At 36.3% G+C, this 20414-nt stretch overlaps 1 protein-coding gene across 3 annotated transcripts; it reads right to left on the bottom strand.

Moving 5' to 3' along the window:
• Window positions 1–1605: 1605 nt before the first annotated feature.
• Window positions 1606–19856, bottom strand: LOC105050474 (citrate synthase, mitochondrial). Of its 3 annotated transcripts, none has more exons than XM_073261696.1 (21): window positions 19716–19856; window positions 19309–19382; window positions 19118–19180; window positions 18340–18381; window positions 17328–17393; window positions 17126–17191; window positions 16865–16978; window positions 14535–14598; window positions 12974–13056; window positions 9889–9938; window positions 9725–9802; window positions 9079–9207; window positions 8914–8956; window positions 8621–8707; window positions 7652–7753; window positions 7021–7128; window positions 6847–6897; window positions 2634–2707; window positions 2189–2240; window positions 1989–2103; window positions 1606–1818 (listed from the first exon to the last, which is right to left on the bottom strand). In XM_073261696.1, exons 2-20 carry the CDS (start codon window positions 19357–19359, stop codon window positions 2011–2013), a joined length of 1416 nt encoding a protein of 471 aa, XP_073117797.1. In that variant the 5' UTR covers window positions 19360–19382; window positions 19716–19856; the 3' UTR covers window positions 1606–1818; window positions 1989–2010. The 3 variants fall into 3 exon arrangements, with proteins under 3 accessions (XP_073117797.1, XP_010928809.1, XP_010928810.1); XM_010930508.4 differs by adding an exon at window positions 19549–19613 and having other exon boundaries at window positions 1812–2103; window positions 19716–19799; XM_010930507.4 differs by having other exon boundaries at window positions 1606–2103.
• Window positions 19857–20414: the final 558 nt, after the last annotated feature.

Below are 20414 nucleotides of genomic sequence, written 5' to 3'. Positions count from 1 at the left end.
AAACTAGAAAAATTATTATTCAAGTTTTTTGCAATAAAATCATTATTCAAGTTAGGAGCGAAGAACAAGCTATAGCTGTTCCTACAAGTTTGGATAACAATAACAAGAATATTTTACATTTACAATTCAGAAAACAAGAAAATAAACACACAAAATTGTAGCTTCGAAAGGGTACCATTTTGTGCCAATTTCTTCTTGAAAGTACCCATGTTGGACCCATTTATTATGTTCAGAAATTATAGTGAAGCCATACATATTTTTAGCAGCCGGTGAAAAGAGAAAAAATCAAATCAAATCTGACTCATAGAAAATAAGATACCAAAATAAATCTAGCCTATACTTTTATCCTCAGTCCCACTAAATTTTAAACCTAAGAATTTTCTTTTCTACACTTCTCGTAAAAAAGAAATGAGCAAATGCCAGATGAGCCAATCCATGTGTACAATGGAAAGTAATAAATCTGGCACCCAGCGAATGCCAAGTTGCCCCCTCACCGTCGAAAAAAACTTTGTTGCAACAGTGATACTATGCCAATTTTATCATAATCCAATGAAAATATTTATATTTCATCGATTGCTACATATTTCATCGGTTCTCATGCTAATACCTCATGTATCTTATTGATTCTCGAGTTTCAATTAGATTGTTATAAATTTGACATGATATTGTTGTTGCAGTGAAAATCTTTTACCGATAAGTCTAGATGGCGGACTACTAAGCCGTTTTTGTACTTTTCGGCCTTTGTAATGTTTTATGACCCGGCCTCGTTGACCAGATTGACCCGCAGCCTGGAAGCCACCCCAGATTTTTAAAAATCGATGTGTAACCCAACCGGGTCAATCAATCAAACCAGCCGAGTCAAACTGTTTTTGACCTCTCCAGGTCAGTCACTTAAAATTATTGAATAAAATAGAAGCTTAACAAATTATTTTACTAGTTAACTCTGCAGGACTAAAATTTTTGCCTAAGTTATGAAATTTTAACATTTTATATATTTATTTAATAATTTTATCTACTGAGAACTCCAGTTCTATAACTTTAATATGATTTTAAGTTCTTATCAAACCAATAGCTACCAATAAATATATGACCTGGGCCACATATTATAATGTACTCCTTGAAAGTAGAGATAATAATTTAAAATCAATGATCCATTGAATATGACACTGCCAAAATATTTAGACAGAAATTACATATCTTATCGACGATATAATCATCAAAAACACATCTAATAGATGATTTAATAGCATGATGCTATATTTTACTATAATTAATCATCAATGCCCAATAACTTTAGATCTATCAATCATAATGCATAAAGTGAAATTAGCAATTTATATATCATATCACATATTTTATTATACTAATACAATTAATACATTCATTTTTAAATCAATTTGATGCATAGATTAAAAACCACCAAAATATATAATGATATTTTTTGGTATTATAAAACATATCCAGATGATCTGGATCTTCAATTAGAATAGCCGTTGATTGTAGGAGCTAAAATTGTTCAATCCAAATATATATTATGCATTGAACCGCGAAGGTCTACTAACTAAACTTCCTTCAGGCAGTGTTTCCAACCACCAAGGAAAAAAGGGGGAAGACAGCGATAGCCAAACAATATATTCAATCCCTCGACGAGTTCAAACCTCAGGATCCCAGGGGATCAAGTGTGATACATGTGATACAATGGATATTAGATCAACAAAAAACTGAGCTCAATGTTCCTCATCTCTGAGTGTCCAAGTGGTTATAACGTTAAGGACCGATCAGTGTGACTGGAGATAGATGGCCATCAAAAGTTTCTGGCTGCCGTAAAAGAAAAGAATGCTACTCAAATTATTCTTCCCGGTGAATCTCACTCCTATATTAAAAAAAATGCTGCCCAACTTATTCTCTCCGCTGAAACAACACATACAAGGCTCGCCTGCTGTGCCCCGTTTCTCTTATTGTACAAGAAAATCAGCATGATGAATTACCTCCAACATGATGCTTATACGCTCAGGCAGCTTTCTTGCAGTAGTTTTCAAGCCATTCCATGGTCACGCTCTTTGGCCTCTCAAGTGGTAATCCAAGCGCACGATCCCATATAAGCTGCACCATTATGGAGGCTTAGAAAATCTCACATAGATAATTAAACAATCACCTGAAGAAAGTGGTAGGAAATGGAGGCACGAACCTGGGAGCCTATCCCGATGCTTCTTGAGACACCAAATAGAACAGTGTAATACCTGCATATACCAAAATTTCATTGCTTTCGTCAGTCTGCAAGCTCAAGTCAGTAGATTATATGTGCAGAGCAAATTATATGATACTTTGATCAAAGTCCTTGACAGATGGGCCACAGACTGCCGATTGTGGCATCTGACTATTGGCTGGAGAACAATAGGCAGATAAATGAATCTTATATATTAAAATCAATCCATTATGATATTTGATTTAGATAATCTCCTCTTTAACCACCATCTAATTATTCAACGTCTCCAGGGTGGGCTATCCCCTATTCAGTAGGCAAGTTTCCCACGGGAGCATCAACTTTAGCATGATACTTTCACTAAAAAGACTTATCCACGATGAACTGGACCTTGTAGCGCTATGTTAAAATTAAAAAAAAAACACCGTACCTTGCTTCAGACAAACCAAAATGGTTCAGCAAGACTCCACTATGAGCATCAACATTGGGCCATGGATTCTTCACCTGCACACATCTCAAAGAACAAGCATTACTTAACAATGTAGTAGAAACTATTACAAACTAGAAATCAAACCTACTTGACAACATCCTAGGCATGTTTTGGTTGTGAGTTCTGTTAAAATAACACAAACAGAAGAAGAAAAATTTCCAAATGTAGTAATGGTTTATAAATTTTCAAATATGAGCAATATATTACATCAATAGTGCTTTGACGTAGTCATGAGTGCGCAAACTTTGGATCAGAATTTCATTAGCCAATCCTTGTTATCTTTGAGATAGTTTTGTTAGGATACAAATATTAAAAAAAAGTTTTGTTGGGATACAAATATTAAGAAAGAGCATGACTAAATTACAAGTATTTTGCATCACCACAATCTTAGAGCTCTTAAATCTGGAAAAACTTGTATATAACAAAAAGTACAAATGGGGAAAAAAAATCCTATTAGTCAAAATACCAGAAGGATCCAGAACTTTCATCATTCTAAATTTTGCAGCTGATGCTATTCTAATTCACGAACTTCAAATTTATCATGACCTCAACCGCCAAATCTAGTCTATGTTTAAAGGCATCATGCCTCAACTCCCAGGCCTGAAGAAATTATTTCAACCTAGACGAACTGAACAAACAGATCATCCCAGCCTCTTGTTCATCATCAGATCCATAGCACCAAAAAAATATTGAACAATAAGACTTAATCATGTCCTGTGATCACCTAATTTTAAGAAAATCAACTATTTTCTGTTTCTTCATGAGAAGTGCCAGACTTTAATTTTTTTTTTTTAAAGAAATGAGCATAAAAAGTAAAACAATGGATCCAATCAGAAAGAGAGGATCTACAGCACTATGTTGCCCTACATGATAACGATGTACTTTGGTACCTCCAAAACTTCATACTGATAACTAAGTGCAGAACCCATAGGATGGGCACCTTCAGAAGAAATGATTAAATGTTGGAATAGCACACTAAGTTGGAAGTGGATTAGACTTTAGAACCCCAAATATAAATTCTCTTACAACAGGTCATAAACTCAGTATACATGGCACGGAGCAGGAGAAAGATGCAACTGGGCCTCAAGGTTTAATTATGCACACAAGCAAATAGAGTAGAAATAGCCACCCATAAGTAAATAGAATAGAAACAGCCACCTAATGATGACAAATAAAGAATACATGTAAGAACAAGAACCAGGTTGACAAATAGCCTAGATAAAATAGTGAGCTCTCTAAACAACACCATCTGATGCAGCCAAATGAAATGCACCATTGACTTCATGATAAAAGATAATGTCATCTGATACTCATTCACACCATCAAGAAGGAAGACCAAGATCGCTTTTCCCAAATTGAGTACAGAATGTAGTTGCAAATTAATAATATATGCTGACTGTCAATCAGTGAGTAGAAGGTAGACTCATGTAAAGTGAGAAAAGCTATCAAGCAAATAAATGTATCCATAGAAAGTGAGGGACTTTGTCACCAAATACCAGAACAAGTATAGCAAAAACTAAACAGAAGCAGAGACTTATGAGAGGCAAAAACAGCAACCACTCTGGTAGCCTGAAGCCTATGTATTTTGAAACAGTCAAAAAGGATGCATCACTCAAAAAGAACAAAATACAGGACCAAAGTCATGGGCCTGATATATCGGATCTGATAAATAACCAAGTCATAAATGTAAAATGGACAATCCCAAATACAGTGGTTATTCAGAATAGTATTGTGAAAACAGCAACCGCTCTGGTATTTTGACACAATCGGAGAGGATGCATCACACAAAAACAAAACAAAACAAAACAAAACAAAACAAAACAAAATAAAGGACCAAAGTCATGGGCTTGATATATCGAATGCCATAAACACGCCAAGTCATAAATGTAAAATGGACAATCCCAAATAAAGCAATTGTTGAAGAATAGTATTAATACACATGCATGCAAATAAACACATGATCACACTCAAGGATGCAGCTTAAGCTTACGATCAATCTTAATCCTACCCAACATAATGCATCATGAACTTAAGAGCGATCTTAATATCTTAATTCTATAATACAGAGATTATCCAAGAATAGTATTAATACACATGCATGCAAATAAACACATGATCACACTCAAGGATGCAGCTTAAGCCTATGATCAATCTTAATCCTACTCAAAAGACTGCAGCCTGAAATTAAGAGCAATCTTAATATCTTGATCCTAATGTTTATGAGCTCCATATTTTATGATCATGCACATCAAGGTAAGAATGAGAATGTAAACCAAGTAGTTACTTGGCTTGCATAAATTAAAATGGAATATGCAAGAAAACCCAGTAGCATTTAAAAGCACAAAGAAAATTGAGCCAAGTTGGTGTAGATGAGAGAGGATGAAAAAGGAACAAGATGTAAAAACAGACCAACTGTTATGAAGTAGGCAGTCTGACCAAATATCTTGGACAATTGTCAAGCACTTGATGTGGCAAAAATTATGAAAGGATCACAAGTACATCCATTGGGTGGCTTTAAAGAGTTTATCACATCTTAGAAAAAACTGATGATGCATCTATTAAAGCTCTTGAACAAGCTGAGCAGCTGTAAGCTCTCGAACGCGGAAATACAAGACAATCCTATCATCATTTCAAGCATGCTTCTTTGTACTTTTGCTACAATTACAACAAATGCACCAGACAGCATGGATGAGATGAGAGACATGGGGATCATACATTGCAAAGAGTTAGCAAAGCATACAAGCCTCCTTTCAATTCAGTTAGATGATGAGAACCTCAAGGCAAAGACTAATGATGCTGATGCAGTAAAAATTGCAATACTAGCTTGAGGGGTTGGGAAAATGAGGAAAATCACACCGACCCATTCTAAACTCTTCCCAACAGTAGAAAACTCTACATATAATCATCACTTCAAGCATTTTTTGACATGAACTGATGCTAGAAACATTCCCTCGAAGCATCAGACTGTGGAACCAGCTGCAAGAACTAACAAGAGAACATGGCAAATTTTGCACGTTCAACCATATAGTCCTGCATATAGTCAATATTTCTGTAGGAACTGAACCATCATGGTTCCAGACCATCTGACTGATGTCAGTAAGACTTGATTAACCCATAGAACTACCATGAAAGTTGAACACAATTCTACCTAAAAGGAGGTTACCATCTCCGGCTAGAAAGGTTATTCTTGTACCTCAAATAACTAAGGATGTTCTACTCATGCTCCCGGACAAACTGATAACGAAAGCACAGCAACATGGTTCGCGAACTGGCCCGAACCGGGCAATTCCGAGGGTGCCGAACCATACCGGTGGCTAACCGGTGTGGTCCAAACATCCGATTCGGAACACCAGCGAAAACAAAGTGAGGGAGAAGAGAGGAAGAGAGAGAAGGAGAAGAGGGGAAGGCTAGCTGTGGCCTGCTGAGACCACCGAACGACTGTCGAGACTCCGGATCTTCGTGGTCCTCCACGAGAAAAATTGAAAAGAGAAAGAGATAGAGAGAAGGAAAAGGGAGGGAAGGCAGCGGGAGGTCGCCGAAGGGCCATCAGGTGGTCCAAAACCCCCCACGGGTTCGAAATAGGAGCTTCATGTGAATCCGGCAAACCCATTGTCGGGTTCATTGGGTCGAATTTTTTAAAAAATCTAACGATGGAGGGGCAAAACCCTTGTTTCAAACCCGTAGCGACCATGGAGGGGTTTTGGACTGCCCGGCCATCATGGAGACCACCCAGCAGCCCTCCGACGATCTACCTGCCGCCTTCCCCTCCATCCTCTCCCCTCCCTTCGCCCCTCTCTCTCTTCTCAATTTTCCTCGCAAAGTACCTCGAAGCCCAGGAGATCTCGACAGCCCTTCAGCCACCTCCACAGCCCTCCGATGGCCCCCACAAAAGTCTCCACCGGCCTCCCGTTCCTTCCCTCCCTCCCCCCCTCTCTCTTTCTCTCTCTTTTCCTCCCCGGTTCATCCCCATCTCCATATCGGTTCGGGCACAATCCAGTATGGGGGCATACTGACTTATGCCACTGACCAGCCGGCATGGGGTTCGGTTCAAAGTCAACGATCCTTGCACAACAATCTATATTTATCTTTGCATAGGAATCTGATTTATCTTTGCACAGCAAAAATGAATAAACAAGACACCGAACAACATTACCTTGCCTAGCTGAGTAAGTATCGGAGGAACAACTTCATACAACTTTGAAACCTAAAAAAGAAAAGTAAAACAAAGGTTATGGGACACTTTTGAACATAGACATAATATTCAAATTGGATATTGACCTAGAAAAAGCATAACAGCAATTATATTGGAAGGGTTTATGGAATTAACCAGCTGGAACAATGGATCAGCAGGTAAATGTTTCAATGCAAATTCCCTTTGGCATGTATATCTTGGATCTGTTTTACGTAGAACTCCATGCCCATATCCAGGAACCACCTGTAAACAATTTAAAGAGTGAAATGGAAACAAACAACGCTATCATGAGAATTTCTATGGTTGGTTTCAAACAGGAACAAATAATACACTGAAAATAACCTATAAATTGGACGATGGTCTTAAAAACAACTGCACCAGCAGAAAGGCATGTGTGTTCAGAAACCCCTTCCCAAGAGAACAGGTATATTGATGCAAAAGCATCAGAGATCCTGTATTGAAGGGATAAATGTAGAAAGAAATAATTCACGAGATTTTCTTTGATTTCACTTGTATCCACTTAACTTACAATATAACACAAGCCAGACAGATTTTCTTCACAACCTGATGAGGATGCAATATCCCCATGTCTTTGTATCATAGTGTCAGAAGACAAGGAAGAACTTCAATCTTGCATCACTACATATTTTACTTTTTTTTCATTTTTGCACTAGTTTTGCACATCTATTGCATCGCTAAAAATACTAAACTTCCTTGTTTCTAAGCATGATCAACTACAAACTAGGATGATAAAAGAACAAGTTACCTTGCCACTATTTAAAGTCTTCCAGACATAGTCTTTCAACTGTTCAGTTGTAATGTTTTCTCCACACTCTTTTACCACAGATTTGATCCATAAAAGCACTTCCTGCAGCAGTAACAGAAAAGTGAAACATAAAATACGGCCGTAACGTTATACGTGTTCATGACAGACTGCTGGACTTGTTAATGCTTGATTAAGATATCACAAATAAGCTGGTAGAAATTGAGTAATTAATCTCTCAAAAAAGGATATTAAGTAATTAGCACTATTATTTCAACTATAGGCAAAGCAGGGGAGAGCAAGAACAGACTGGAATCACTAAAGTCTACCAACTTCCAGACAACAATTATTTGTGATATAGCATATATGTTTCTCATCAGTATGTTTGACGGAATTAAAATGGCAAAGACCCTGCTAACAAGCATTAAAGACCAGTAAAAAGATGTGTAGGACAAAATGAAACTGAAAATAGTATAAACAGGGTTTGGTGAACCAAAGATGGGCAAATTTGGCATTTTGGCACCCAAAAAGAAATCCTTCCCAAATGACACAATACCAGGTTTACACCCTTTTCCAGCACATGCTGAGATGTTTTGATTACATGACCATGGCCTATCTCATTGATCTGCACCAACCCAAAACCAAATGTACCATACCGAGTTTTGGTTTAGTATATGAGCTGAACCAGTATGTTCTGTTGGTCCAAACCGAGCAAAACTGGTCTGTATCGCCTGGTTTTGGGCCTTCACCCAGTATCAGGACTAGGAAACAAAAAAATTGTTGGAAGACTTTCTCGATGCCAGGTGCATAACGTACTGTACTGAACATACCGTATCAAACCAGTTACTAGTACAGTTCCCAGTACCAGTTTTGCAGATAGCGTTCATGACAATAAGAATGCTTCTGAAGATCAGTTTGTAGATAAAGCAGCAACAAATAAGAAAACAAAATGGGCACAAACGATGGCATTACCTGATTAGCCAAACCATGGAGTGGTCCAGCCAAACCATTAAGTGCAGCTGCAAATGAAAGGTATGGATCCGACAGAGCACTACCAACCTGAAAATTGAATCCATGTTTTATCAGAAATTAGAAAATGCTCATGATGCATCATTGGCAATGGAACTGAAAACAATGCCAATGTAGATGTGATAATTAGCTTAAAATGCTAGTGGATGCTCAAACTTTATCTTCTTATACTAACATGGAGTTGCACCACAGAAAAATAAAACAGAATGAACAATAGAAAATAGACTCTCATTTACCAGATGAGCAGTATGTGCACTAACATTCCCACCCTCATGGTCACTGCAGAACAGATATGTGAATCCAAACATGGAACATGACATTAAGTTTTGGTAATGAAATGTAGGGGAAAAATTTGGGAAAGGTAAGGAGAAGAATAGAGAACATTATAATGGATCCGCCACCTGTGAATTGTTACATAAAGTCTCATCAACTCCAGCATTTTTGGATCATCATATCCCAGCATGTGAGAAAAGTTTGCACCATAATCCAGAGAACTGTCAGCGGGTATGATTTGTCCCTCCTTGCAAATCCTTCAGCATACAGGAGAACAGTCCATAAACATGCATGCATCACCATAGTCATGATGGAAGATTAAATGCTTTGTGGCAGCATTAAGATTTTTCATAAGAATAATGTGGCAGATGCAGATGAGTGGCTTTAAACAAATAAAACTAGAGATATTCATGTACAAGAAATGAAATATTTGAAAAATGTAATATGTATATGTCTGAAAATATTGATGTCTATGGCATGACCAGTTAAACAAGAGACTCATCGATGCCATGTAGGGAGCCGCCTGTAATAGTGAAACCAAAGTATGATTTTGAATCCTGACTAATTTATATCAATGCAACGGAAAAAGCTTGTCCACGGTGGTTATATGAAACAAATAGGTGGAAGATTATAAGTAAACAAGAAAAACACATATGTACTTGGTAAAATTAAATCAAGTTCAAAGATTCTGATTCCCACACAGCTAATCTAGGAAAACATAAGCAGATTAGCATTCTGGTAAAACTACTAGTTCAGCAAATCAACAAACACTACCTTCGATAAATAAAAGAAGCCACAACTGGAACTCGTGCAATTAAGTTCATAGAGTCCTCATATGTCGGCTCCCAGAACCTATAAGTAACAACGGTAAATGTTAGGCAAACTCACTGTATTATTGTCAAATAACTTTTTGAAACTATATACGTCAGAAAACCTACTTTGCTTTAGATAACCCTTTATCATATGCCTTCTGAAATTCACTTTCAACCTGAAATAGGAGAGAAAGAACTGTCTCAAGGAAAACGTCTTCAAATGATATATCTGAAAGATTATAATAAATACAACCTTGATTTTTTACTTCACTTAAGCATGAGAAAGATATGCAGCTCTCTTTCACAATATATGCATATGGCACTAGAACATTTAGACTGCAGTTTAATTTTATCAGTGATGACTTATAAGCAATACAGTCACTACTGACACAACAGACAAGAATGACCATGCTATTGAGGTTGAGATATAGATGGTACATGGGCATGTAGACCTGCATGAAGTTTTCTTGGCACCCATGTATAAGGTGCCAGCATGTTTTATGTTTTTCTTAATCTTTTATCAGGTGCCATAATCATCAACTGCAAAAAATGCATTTTGAATCATTTTTTATCCCAAACCATGCAAAGTATTTAAGAGCACATAGATGGAACATCTGTTATGCATCAGGTATAAAAAGTATCCCAATAACTAAAACGATGCCTGGAACTGCCCTAAGGACAGTGGACTTTCGATGTAGGAGAACTAGAAGTAAAGGTCTAAACTTGGGAAACTAAATCGAAATACAGATTGTTGGGAAGTTAAGGTTCAGGCTTAACTTGAGATACAGGGGAAACTATGCTGAGTTGGGCAGAAGCATAGCATGCTGATAGATCATGTAGATAACTTTCGGGGAACTTGAGAAGATCTAGGGCCTCCAACTAGTAATGACACTGAATAGGAAGCAAGAAAGATAACATGGACTAGAGAACACATGGGAGAAGAGAACAGGTATGTTAGCTACTAGCATCATGAATCTAGGGCTCCTGCTAAGTTTACAAGCCTAACACTTATTCAGTGGCATTATAGAGAGAAAAGAAACATCTCTTCAATATTAAGAAAATATAGATTTGTTGATAGAACACCATGTAGAAAGCCCCACTAAAACTACTCCAAAACACAATCTTGATTTCTTAAAAACTTCATAACCAAAATTATACATAAAGTGGAAGCTGTAAACAGCAATCTTACTCAAGATGGGAGTAGAAAAACCTATCAAAGATATTTTAAATTCAAGCTGAAAATTATAATAAATTGAAATACAAATATTTAAACTATACTTTACTCAATAGAAATTAAATTAGAAGCATTTAGTAATTTAAAAGAACATTTGCACAACACTTAGTGGAAGAATGTAAAAAATTGTGCACTTGATTCTACCTTGCAAAACTAATCCACGTTCCTTGAGTATGATTTATCAAACTTTAAAAATTTCCCATGTCAGGCCCCTAACCCTGATGGTGATCTTTAGAGACGCATTCTACTAATGCACTAAGATTTGACACTCCGAAATTCCCTTTATGTGAAGGTAGGGTGCACATGGGTTTGTCAACCCTAGAACCAAACCAAACTGGCCTTGTTAGGTTCGTTTTGTTCAGGTTCAAAACAGGACCAGGTCAGTGCCTATTCCAATTTTCAGAAACCTGATTGGATCAGTTTGAGGTTTGGGTTTAGGGTTTGGATAACCCAGATCCAAACCAACCTGATCCATATATGAACTTATACATGCATACATACATATCAAGTTAATCTCTAGTAATATATTAGTTATAATGGTTAACTTTAGGTCTTCAGCCATGATTTTGGTTAACTATTGCTTTCTTTTAATAAAACACCAGTTTATTGTGGCTGTAATTTGCAACATGTTATGTTGTAGATATATAAATATTTTGGATTTTGTAGTGGTAAGATGCTTAGTTGTGAGGACCAGAAGCAAGTGCAGGTACGGGTTCCAGAAAATGGTTACTTCAAAAACATTTTTAATAAGGAAGCATTTAGAAAGCAAGTGCAGTTTCAAGATTCCAAGAAGATTCCAAAGCAGGTGCATCACCCTAGGTAGAAGATTACAGCTCCTATGGTAAGATGCATTTAAATACATTGTATATTAATATTTGTAGCCACCTCTCATCATTAATTTATTTCAATAAGTCTATTTGCTGATTTTTTGCATATCTTTTAGGTAATCCCAAGCCAATCAAACCAACCTGATCTTGATTGGGTTGGGTTGTGTTGGTTCCACTGTTGATTGGTTCAGTTCGCGTTCAAAAAATTAATAACCAACTGAGGCTGGGGTGGTTCCAAATTAGCCTCTAACATAAGCCAACCAACCCATTTGCAACCCTATGTGAAGGCATCTAGAAGATTGGGTAACAAAGGCACTTTTTGGTATCTGGAAGAAATAAATTCACCAGAAATTCATTATTAGCTGAAGTCATGACATTAGATTTAAAGAACAATAGTTTTGACCAGTTTACTATCGAACAGTACTTAAATGAAGCTATATAATCGAACTAAAAAACATATAAACTAATTCAGAAAATGAAATGCTTGTCATCGTCTGGTTGCTTCCCAATTTATCTCAATTGCAAAAATGCAAAAACATACTTACTGAAGGTTTTATCAGAATTCCAATGGAATAAATTATAGAAAGGCTAAAGGTGTGATGTATTTCATGTTTTTTAGTTGACAAGGTTTGGCTCTACAAGAGACCAAAAAATATTGACAGAGTCTCATATATTGTATGAGAGAATTTAAAGCAGATCATGCAACAACTTTTTTCTACTTTTGATTAAAACGATTCTCATCGATGTATAAGGAGAAAACATCATGGCCAGCATTATTTGAGGCAACTAGGCTATGAAGATATAAGCTAATTTTACAACATTCTTGCACATAAAATATGCTGTGAATCTTATTTATTCATGCAGGTATTCTGGTCAGTTTTTATTTTTCTACAATCCTTCTTCCCTGCTTGCAGCTAAATTTGACATCTTTATCCATATGTTTCTGTTTACTAATATATTTATTTCATGATGTCAATGCTTATGGATCCAAACTCCCACAAAGCAGATAAGAACATTAATGCATACCAACATGCCTACAAATAATGAGAGAGTAAAATCTGGAGAATGATGACCGCATCTGACATAAATATATTTACATATAAGAAACCAACAGAATAAATCAAAATGTTGATACAGGAGTGGAAATTACCTGTAGTGCCATAACACCGGTAGTAAACTGTGTCATTGGATGAGCTGTTGCTGGAAGAGCATTGATCGCCTTGTAAACATGATCTGCATCAATAGTCCAATATTAGCATTTCCCTAACATGATCAGAACAAGGGCAGCATTGCGTTAGATAATACTACATTTTAAGGAATGTGACCTGACTAAAGATGCAAGTTTAATAACTTGAGGAATATGTTGGGTAAACTGTTTCACAGGGAAATGAGCTTTTCTAGCAAATATTTAGAATTTAAATCAGAAAAAAGAAGAAGAAGAAGAAGAAGAAGAAAACTTAGGGGTCATTTGCCATCATTTTCTTTTTTTTCTGTTTTCAAAAAGAAAAATATAAATTCTATTTCTTTTTTATTAAGTTTTTTAAAAAATATAAATATAATGGTGGTGGCGGTGACAGCAATGGCAGACAGTATGGTGGCTGGCGATGATGGCAGCACCCGTATGATGGAGGAGTTAACAATGATGGCAACAACATTATGATGAAGGCGACAACAGTGATGATGGCAACAGTGGTACGACGGCTATGGTGGCAGCAAAGGTGGGGGGATGATGGTGGTGGCATTGTTGATGGTGATAGTAAAATATATGATTTCTTATTTTTGAAAATATTGAAAATAAATATTTCTTACTTTGAATTTTTCTAGAAACAAGAAAATATTGAAAAAAATATTTATTACTTTGAATTTTTCTAGAAATAATGAAAATAACTTTAGAAATACAAAATAAAAACAATAGCACCAAACATGTTTTTGTGTCAATTTCTGTGTTTTTTGTTTTTGAAAGTATAGAACAAGAAATAAAAGTGACACCAAATGAGCTGTGTTTTTTTTTTTTTTTTTTTGATGAAAATGGTAGCTGGTAGTTTGGTTTCATGACCCCAGCATTTCAGTTACATTAGAGCAGTAAGGAATACTACCACTTCTAAATAACACCATCTAGAGTGGAAATTGCACAGCACCGCTATAATGCAGTGAAACAGGTATATTTTGTCTTTCTGAAAACATCATACATTGCATGAACCCATGTCCGGAACATTACCAAGTATAGGTGATTACTTCTTGATGTTGAAAAAAATTGATTAGCCTTTCTCACGCACTTTCCGATAGCAATTATACACAATCTACATTGTAGAGATATTTGAGCACTGAGTGCTTCGCAAATTTTTGCATAATGATATATTGATAATTGAGCTTAAATAACCAACAAAATTTACATCGGCATCACAATATGATCTAACATTTCATCAAGCAGATATTAATCTAGTGACTGGAAAGAAAATTAGGATACAGTATGTTATTTAACCTTATAATGTAATATGCCTTTCCAATTTTCTCCTTTTCAGTCAAAATCTTAGAACCAAAACATAAAATTTCGAATGTATAATGTCATTATGAATGCATGAGCTATGCATGTTCCCGCTATTGGCATGTCATAAGATTAGGCTGCATAAATACTCAATATATATGTGTATCAAGTAATGTGCAACTTACAAGCAATCCATAAATAACTTGGTTAACAGAAAAAAAAAAACCTGGAACTTTTGAGCGACTCTGCAGTTCCTTTGATAGCGCATCAACTTGTTCTTTGCTTGGCACCTACAGTAAAGAAGAAGAAATTAGTCCTGAATAATCAAATATAGTATGAGCCAACATTCAACTTTCATATATATGATAGACTGAAAAAAAGGGGACACTCAAGGATAAAATACAAGCAGATTTCTGTGACATGCAATCACACTCTATGATACTTGTGGATATTAAATGTAGACAGAAAGTGACATGGGATGACAAGACTGTATAGATCCAGCAGGTGTTGCTTTACAGAATGAAAAAACATAATGCTACAGGTCATGTTTTTGGTTTGATTCAACCAAACATATACCTTTTTTTTTCCTATTTTTGTAATATTTTCTGTTTTTCCTCTCCCTTGTTTCTATTGATGGATAGTGACTACCCTTTTTTCTGATTGGTAAGAGCGCACGCATAATTTTACAACCATGTTAATAAAAGATGTTCCCCAATCAATCCAGAAACAGTACACTTTCCTTGTACGAGAAATAAGTCATCATTTCAACTCCTTTACATGCATGGCCATGAAGAATTACAATCCAAATGTGAAAATTTTTCTTTCCCATGATCTCTATGCCACTACATCTAATTTCTAGCATATCTTAGGATATCTTGCAAGACTATGAAGGGGGAAAAAAAGAAGCACTACACCTCTCAACCTGGAAACTAGACAACCAAAAAAAGAGAGAATCAGCTTTTGCTTTGCCCAAAATCCATTCTACATTGTCCTTCAATAGTTTACATCATTAATCTCCCCAGCAACACAATTTGAACCATCCAGAATATTATCAACCCATCTATTACCTTACTTGTCCTCCTATTGACAGCTCAACTGAATTAATCAGAAACAAACCCAATGAAAACATGGACCCAAAAAAAAAAAAACAACAAAAGAAATCAAAGATACACACACCATGATACCGGCCTATCTTATATACTTGTTTTATCTTTTTCACTTATTCAGAAAACATCCGTAGTCCAATGAAAAGAAACCACTAATCGACCCAGAACATATAGAAAATCATACACTCATAGCTCAATAAAATTCCTCTAAAGGTCAATCCCTTTATGTTTTGCACTTAGCAATAACTCCAAAAGTTAACAAAGATCTCATGCTCATCATATCTTCAAAATCAAATGTTAGTCCCTCGAGTAAACAGCTCTACCAGCCCTTCCCAACAAAACAATTTTAAGTTCTAAAAGTATAGCTGTCAAACATCACCAATTTAAGCAAGCAGGATTCATCCCACTTTTCAGATATTTCATTTCGAGTACCATAATAGTTCCAGGAAGTCTCTGTAGCACATCTGTACCAAGATGGCGAGTGGAAAAATCTTTTTGAATCTATGAAATCATAATGTAACAAGAATTGTTCATTCTTCATTTTTAAAAAATGACAAAAAGATGTCACGGCAAGTCAAAGATGCAGATGACTATTTCATCAAACTGGCTGAGAACCCATAAATCTTGTTTTACAGGTAAAATTTGATATCATTGGACAAAAAGATTCTTGATAATATATTTGAAGTCTATGACGGCTGACACGTATTTTAAGTTTGCAACAAAATCATGAGTACTACTGCTGGATGTAACAATTCTTTACTTCAGAAATGGTGATGTCCCTGCTATTACATGGCACTACCAATTATAAGAGGTTACCATGTCCATCTCTACAGAAGAGTACATAAACTTGTCGATCCACATATCTCTTGATGACAACCTCAGGTTACTACACAAGAATATGGGGTCTACTGCAAAGCAAAGTGATGTTGTTGAATACCAACATGGTCACAGATGTGCTGATATTTCTGAATAAAGCAGAAACCGATGTTGTTGAGTACCAACTTGATCACAGATGTGCCGACATTTCTGAATAAAGCACAAATCCTGGAATCAAGTTTCAATCAGCAAATATCGATAGAGTACCACCTACACTTTTCATCCATGAGCCAGATGGAAGCGTTCAATATCATAAGGGAGTCATGCCAGACAGTAATGGAAGAAAGACCTACTAAGTGACAACGTGGAAAATCAGGTAACATTTACATTAACATGATAGACTTTTTATCTACTTTCATAGGAAAACCTGCAACAGGTCTATGCCTAATAAAATCCTTCTTTGGAAGCAAATCTGTTAAGAACCAAAGGCCTAAATTTCTTTTTCTCCTATTCAGTATTTTCCATAAATCCTTTTATGCCACTCTTGAATACTCTCCAGTTGAAGAAAGCACGAGTAATGATTCAAGAGAGCAATAAAGAAATCGCTATACAGATAAACAAACTACATGATCACCTTGCCAGTCAAAAGAAGCCACAGAAGACCCTCAGGCAAAGGCTCCCCCCCAGGACTTGCAGCAGGCAACAGTTTCTGACATTCAGGAATGGAGAGGCCCCTGAACCGAATACCCTGAAAACAGAAGAATCAATTGTGTCAAGTTATCAAATTTTGGCCAGAACACAAAGCTTTTAAAGAAGAAATGTATCATCAAGCCAGAATCATATTAAGCTGAGATTCTGTATCGTATGGCATGTAGAATAAAGCAGGAAAATGCACCTCATCTGGATCAAGTAGAGATGTCTCCCATAGCAACCCAGTCATTCCTCTCATTCCACCAATAACCTAGGAAAAAGCAAGTTAGGATTAAAGAAGTTAGTCATACAATTATAATCCATGGATTATTACAAACTCCTAAAATAAAGTCAACAACTCAATGCACTAAAGAATGATAATCAATTGTAATCATATAGAAATATACCATATCAACAGTAATATTGCCGAGTTGAACTTTTCCATTTTCTGCCTTCAGTTTCTTCAAGCGCTCCTGTAACACAGAAAGAGATCTAACTATGGGAAGTTCACTAGAGAATCTACATATCTGAACAGCATGAAGCATAACCCATGATATGGTTACTTTCATCTCAAGGAGTTTTCTCATTCATTGTGGAAATACAAAGATATGACAATCAGCCAATATCCCTGTGCTGTGTGTGTTATAATGTCTGCAAGAATGTGTGCTGAACATGTATGCTCAGATGTTAAATAGAAAGAATGGGCATATACCAAAAAAAAAGGACCATGGGCATATACAAAGAGCATGTCATGGCCCTGGCATATGGAATCCTTTGTGACACCAAAGTAATTTTGAAAAACAAATGTGTTACCACCTACCATGCAGATTAGTACCAATGATGACCATGGGCATACTCAACTGATAACCAAAGATGTGCTTGGAAGATTTTTCTTTTTATTGTCCACAATCTAAACTTTTTAGTAGCTTCTTTTAAATGAAAAAGAATGTTTAAAACCTCAAAATCAGATGTTTGACAACCATGTAAGAAAACCTCATGGACACAACTTGTTGGTTCAGATAAATATCTGCAGCAGTTACAAGGTATGCTAGCTGTAACACTGCATAAATCTGAGGGGAAACCAATAAAATTCTAGAACATATATAAATTACTTATATCAAGTTAGTAAATCCAGAATATTCATCAATTAACACCTACCCTGTGTAAACTAATATTGTAGGACAAGCAATGGATACATCTTTGTCATCGCATAGGCACATATCAATTCAAATCATGGTATGCAACACATTGAAGATTAATATCTGTAATAGAACTTTTCTAAATCGTGCCAGATGATAAGGTATGATATCAGCATCAAGATGGGGATGATACAGACAACAGTATTGGGTAAAGTTCAAATCAGAATAGATGGCAAGAAACAATTTTTTTTTAATCATGAAGAAGCTTCAAGAAGAAGACCTGTTGTTCTGGAATCATATCCTTCAATTGAGAATGAAGATCCTGCAAATTACAAAACAAGAATCAGATCATAAATCATTAGATCAAATGGATACAATCATCCCAATGAAGACAATAGAGCATTTTACAGCATAAGAAGAGATAATTAAGAAATGAACTCCCAAATCCCAAAAGTCAGCAATAACAACAAAAATAATTTAAGATATATAAGAATGCAAGTTGATGAACTGTGTTGATCTGCTATTAGAGGCTGCGTAACAATAAAAGTAGAAAAGAGAGAGGAAGTTGATGAGCTAGTTGGAATACATTTAGAGAAAAAAATAAGCCAACTATAAGCCATCTGAAAGAACATTCGGTTTCTGATGTAGGCTACAAAACAGCGTCAAACTATGTAATAGTTTAGATGGGTCCTACAAGGAATTAGCATATATTGGCAGCTCGGCACAAAAGAGCCGTGTCACAATGGTATGCAGCAACTAGCCAATCTGTCCAGTCTCTCATACACAATACTCGTGTCATTATTTTATTTGATGATATACAAATTAGGCGTGTACATCATATCAACTTAGACACATTATATACCATGCCAAAAAAGAAAAAGAAAATTGATTCCCGTACTATGAACTCAAATATTATCGAAATAGAAGGATTAGTCCTCGTCTCAAACCTCTTTGCTACCAACACGAGATAAAAGAAACTATCGTGCAGAAGGAAAAGCGATTCATCTCAGAAGTATGAACTTCGATCATATTCAATTTAAAAAATTGATTAAACTCACAAGATCTGAAGCGCTCTGGATTTGCAACCACCGCGCCGCACCCAGTGAAGTAGACTGCTGGGCCTGGAATCAAAAACACCAAGAATCACAAAAAACCACGGAGTAAGATAATCAAGCAAATAATAATCAAGATGCAAAATCATCTCTATGCCACAATTTCCAATCAATCAAGATGAAACCAAAACACTTACAAGACGAGAACGAAGCTTCGAGAGCACCGCGACACTTCTGAAGAAAACCATAGCTCCAAGATATCCTCAGAACACTGAACACATCATTAAAAATAACAATATATGAGATTACTGAACTATTCAAGAATTTACGTCTTTTTTTCGAGAAAACAAAAAACGAGAACTCAAGCTGCGCCCAAGGGGAAAAATTCAAAAGAAAAGGTAACAGATGCATCTTCTACGAGAAATTTAGGTACATACGGAGGTGAGAACAAAATCCGGAAGCCGATCTAGGGCTAGGGTTTCAACGAATGCTCTCCAAGATTCTTGATAATTGTAAAAAAGAAAAAGAAAAATCGCAAAATAACAGAAAGGATAGATCATTACATCGTACTAAAAATCAGAAAAAAAAAAAAAAAAAACATTACCGAGATAAAAGTAGGTGGAAAAGAAGTCGATCTTGAGGGAGAGAGAGAGTGGACGGATAGAGGGGGAAGGGGAGAAGGTAGACGAGAAGTTCTACTGTTGGAAAGTTCATTTTTATACGATGGATCCATATAGAAAGTCTGCCTCGACTTTTCCTTCCTTTGCCGTAAATACCCCTCCTGGCTTTATGGCGATTGACTGAAATTAGTTCTCCTTCCTTGGATACCTCACCAGAGAAGATAGATGCTGCCGCCTGATATAGATCCAACGGCAAGATCTGGTGATGGAAAGTGCTACGCGACGATAGCCGTCTGATTAGATAAGAACCAGCGGATTAGCCCCGCCCAGCCGTCGATTCGATTGGCGTGCGCGTAGACCCAACGCCGTCGGAATGGACCGGGCTTTTTTTTTTTTTTTGGGTTACAGGGCTATTTTTTTCAGAAAGAACGAATTAGAATATAAGAGTCGCCGAGGAATTGCGGTCGTGAAAATAGATCGATGCGCCAACCTTGCTGGCCGGTCACGATTCACGGTTGAACTTAAATCGAAACGCCGCCCGCCGCAAATCAGAGGAGAGAGTTGGAACGGAAAAGTTAGAGAGCCCGGCAAAGGAAGGGTCGAATTTTTAGGGTGCGTTTGATTAGTCATTAAAAAAATATATTTTTTATTTTTTAATTTTTAAAAAATAAAAATTAAAAAAT

The sequence above is a fragment of the Elaeis guineensis genome, chromosome 8 (assembly GCF_000442705.2).
Source record: "Elaeis guineensis isolate ETL-2024a chromosome 8, EG11, whole genome shotgun sequence".
NCBI classification, from domain to species: domain Eukaryota; kingdom Viridiplantae; phylum Streptophyta; class Magnoliopsida; order Arecales; family Arecaceae; genus Elaeis; species Elaeis guineensis.
This window is presented reverse-complemented; position numbering and strand designations above follow the sequence as displayed.

Excerpts from the sequence above, each read along its gene's own strand:
- LOC105050474 (XM_010930507.4), bottom strand. The coding sequence starts at position 19,359 with ATGGTTTTCTTCAGAAGTGTCGCGGTGCTCTCGAAGCTTCGTTCTCGT. Across the intron at positions 8,708-8,913 it reads GTGCACATACTGCTCATCTG|GTTGGTAGTGCTCTGTCGGA; the intron begins GTAAATGAGAGT and ends TTCAATTTTCAG. Across the intron at positions 2,708-6,846 it reads TACTTACTCAGCTAGGCAAG|GTGAAGAATCCATGGCCCAA; the intron begins GTAATGTTGTTC and ends AGATGTGTGCAG.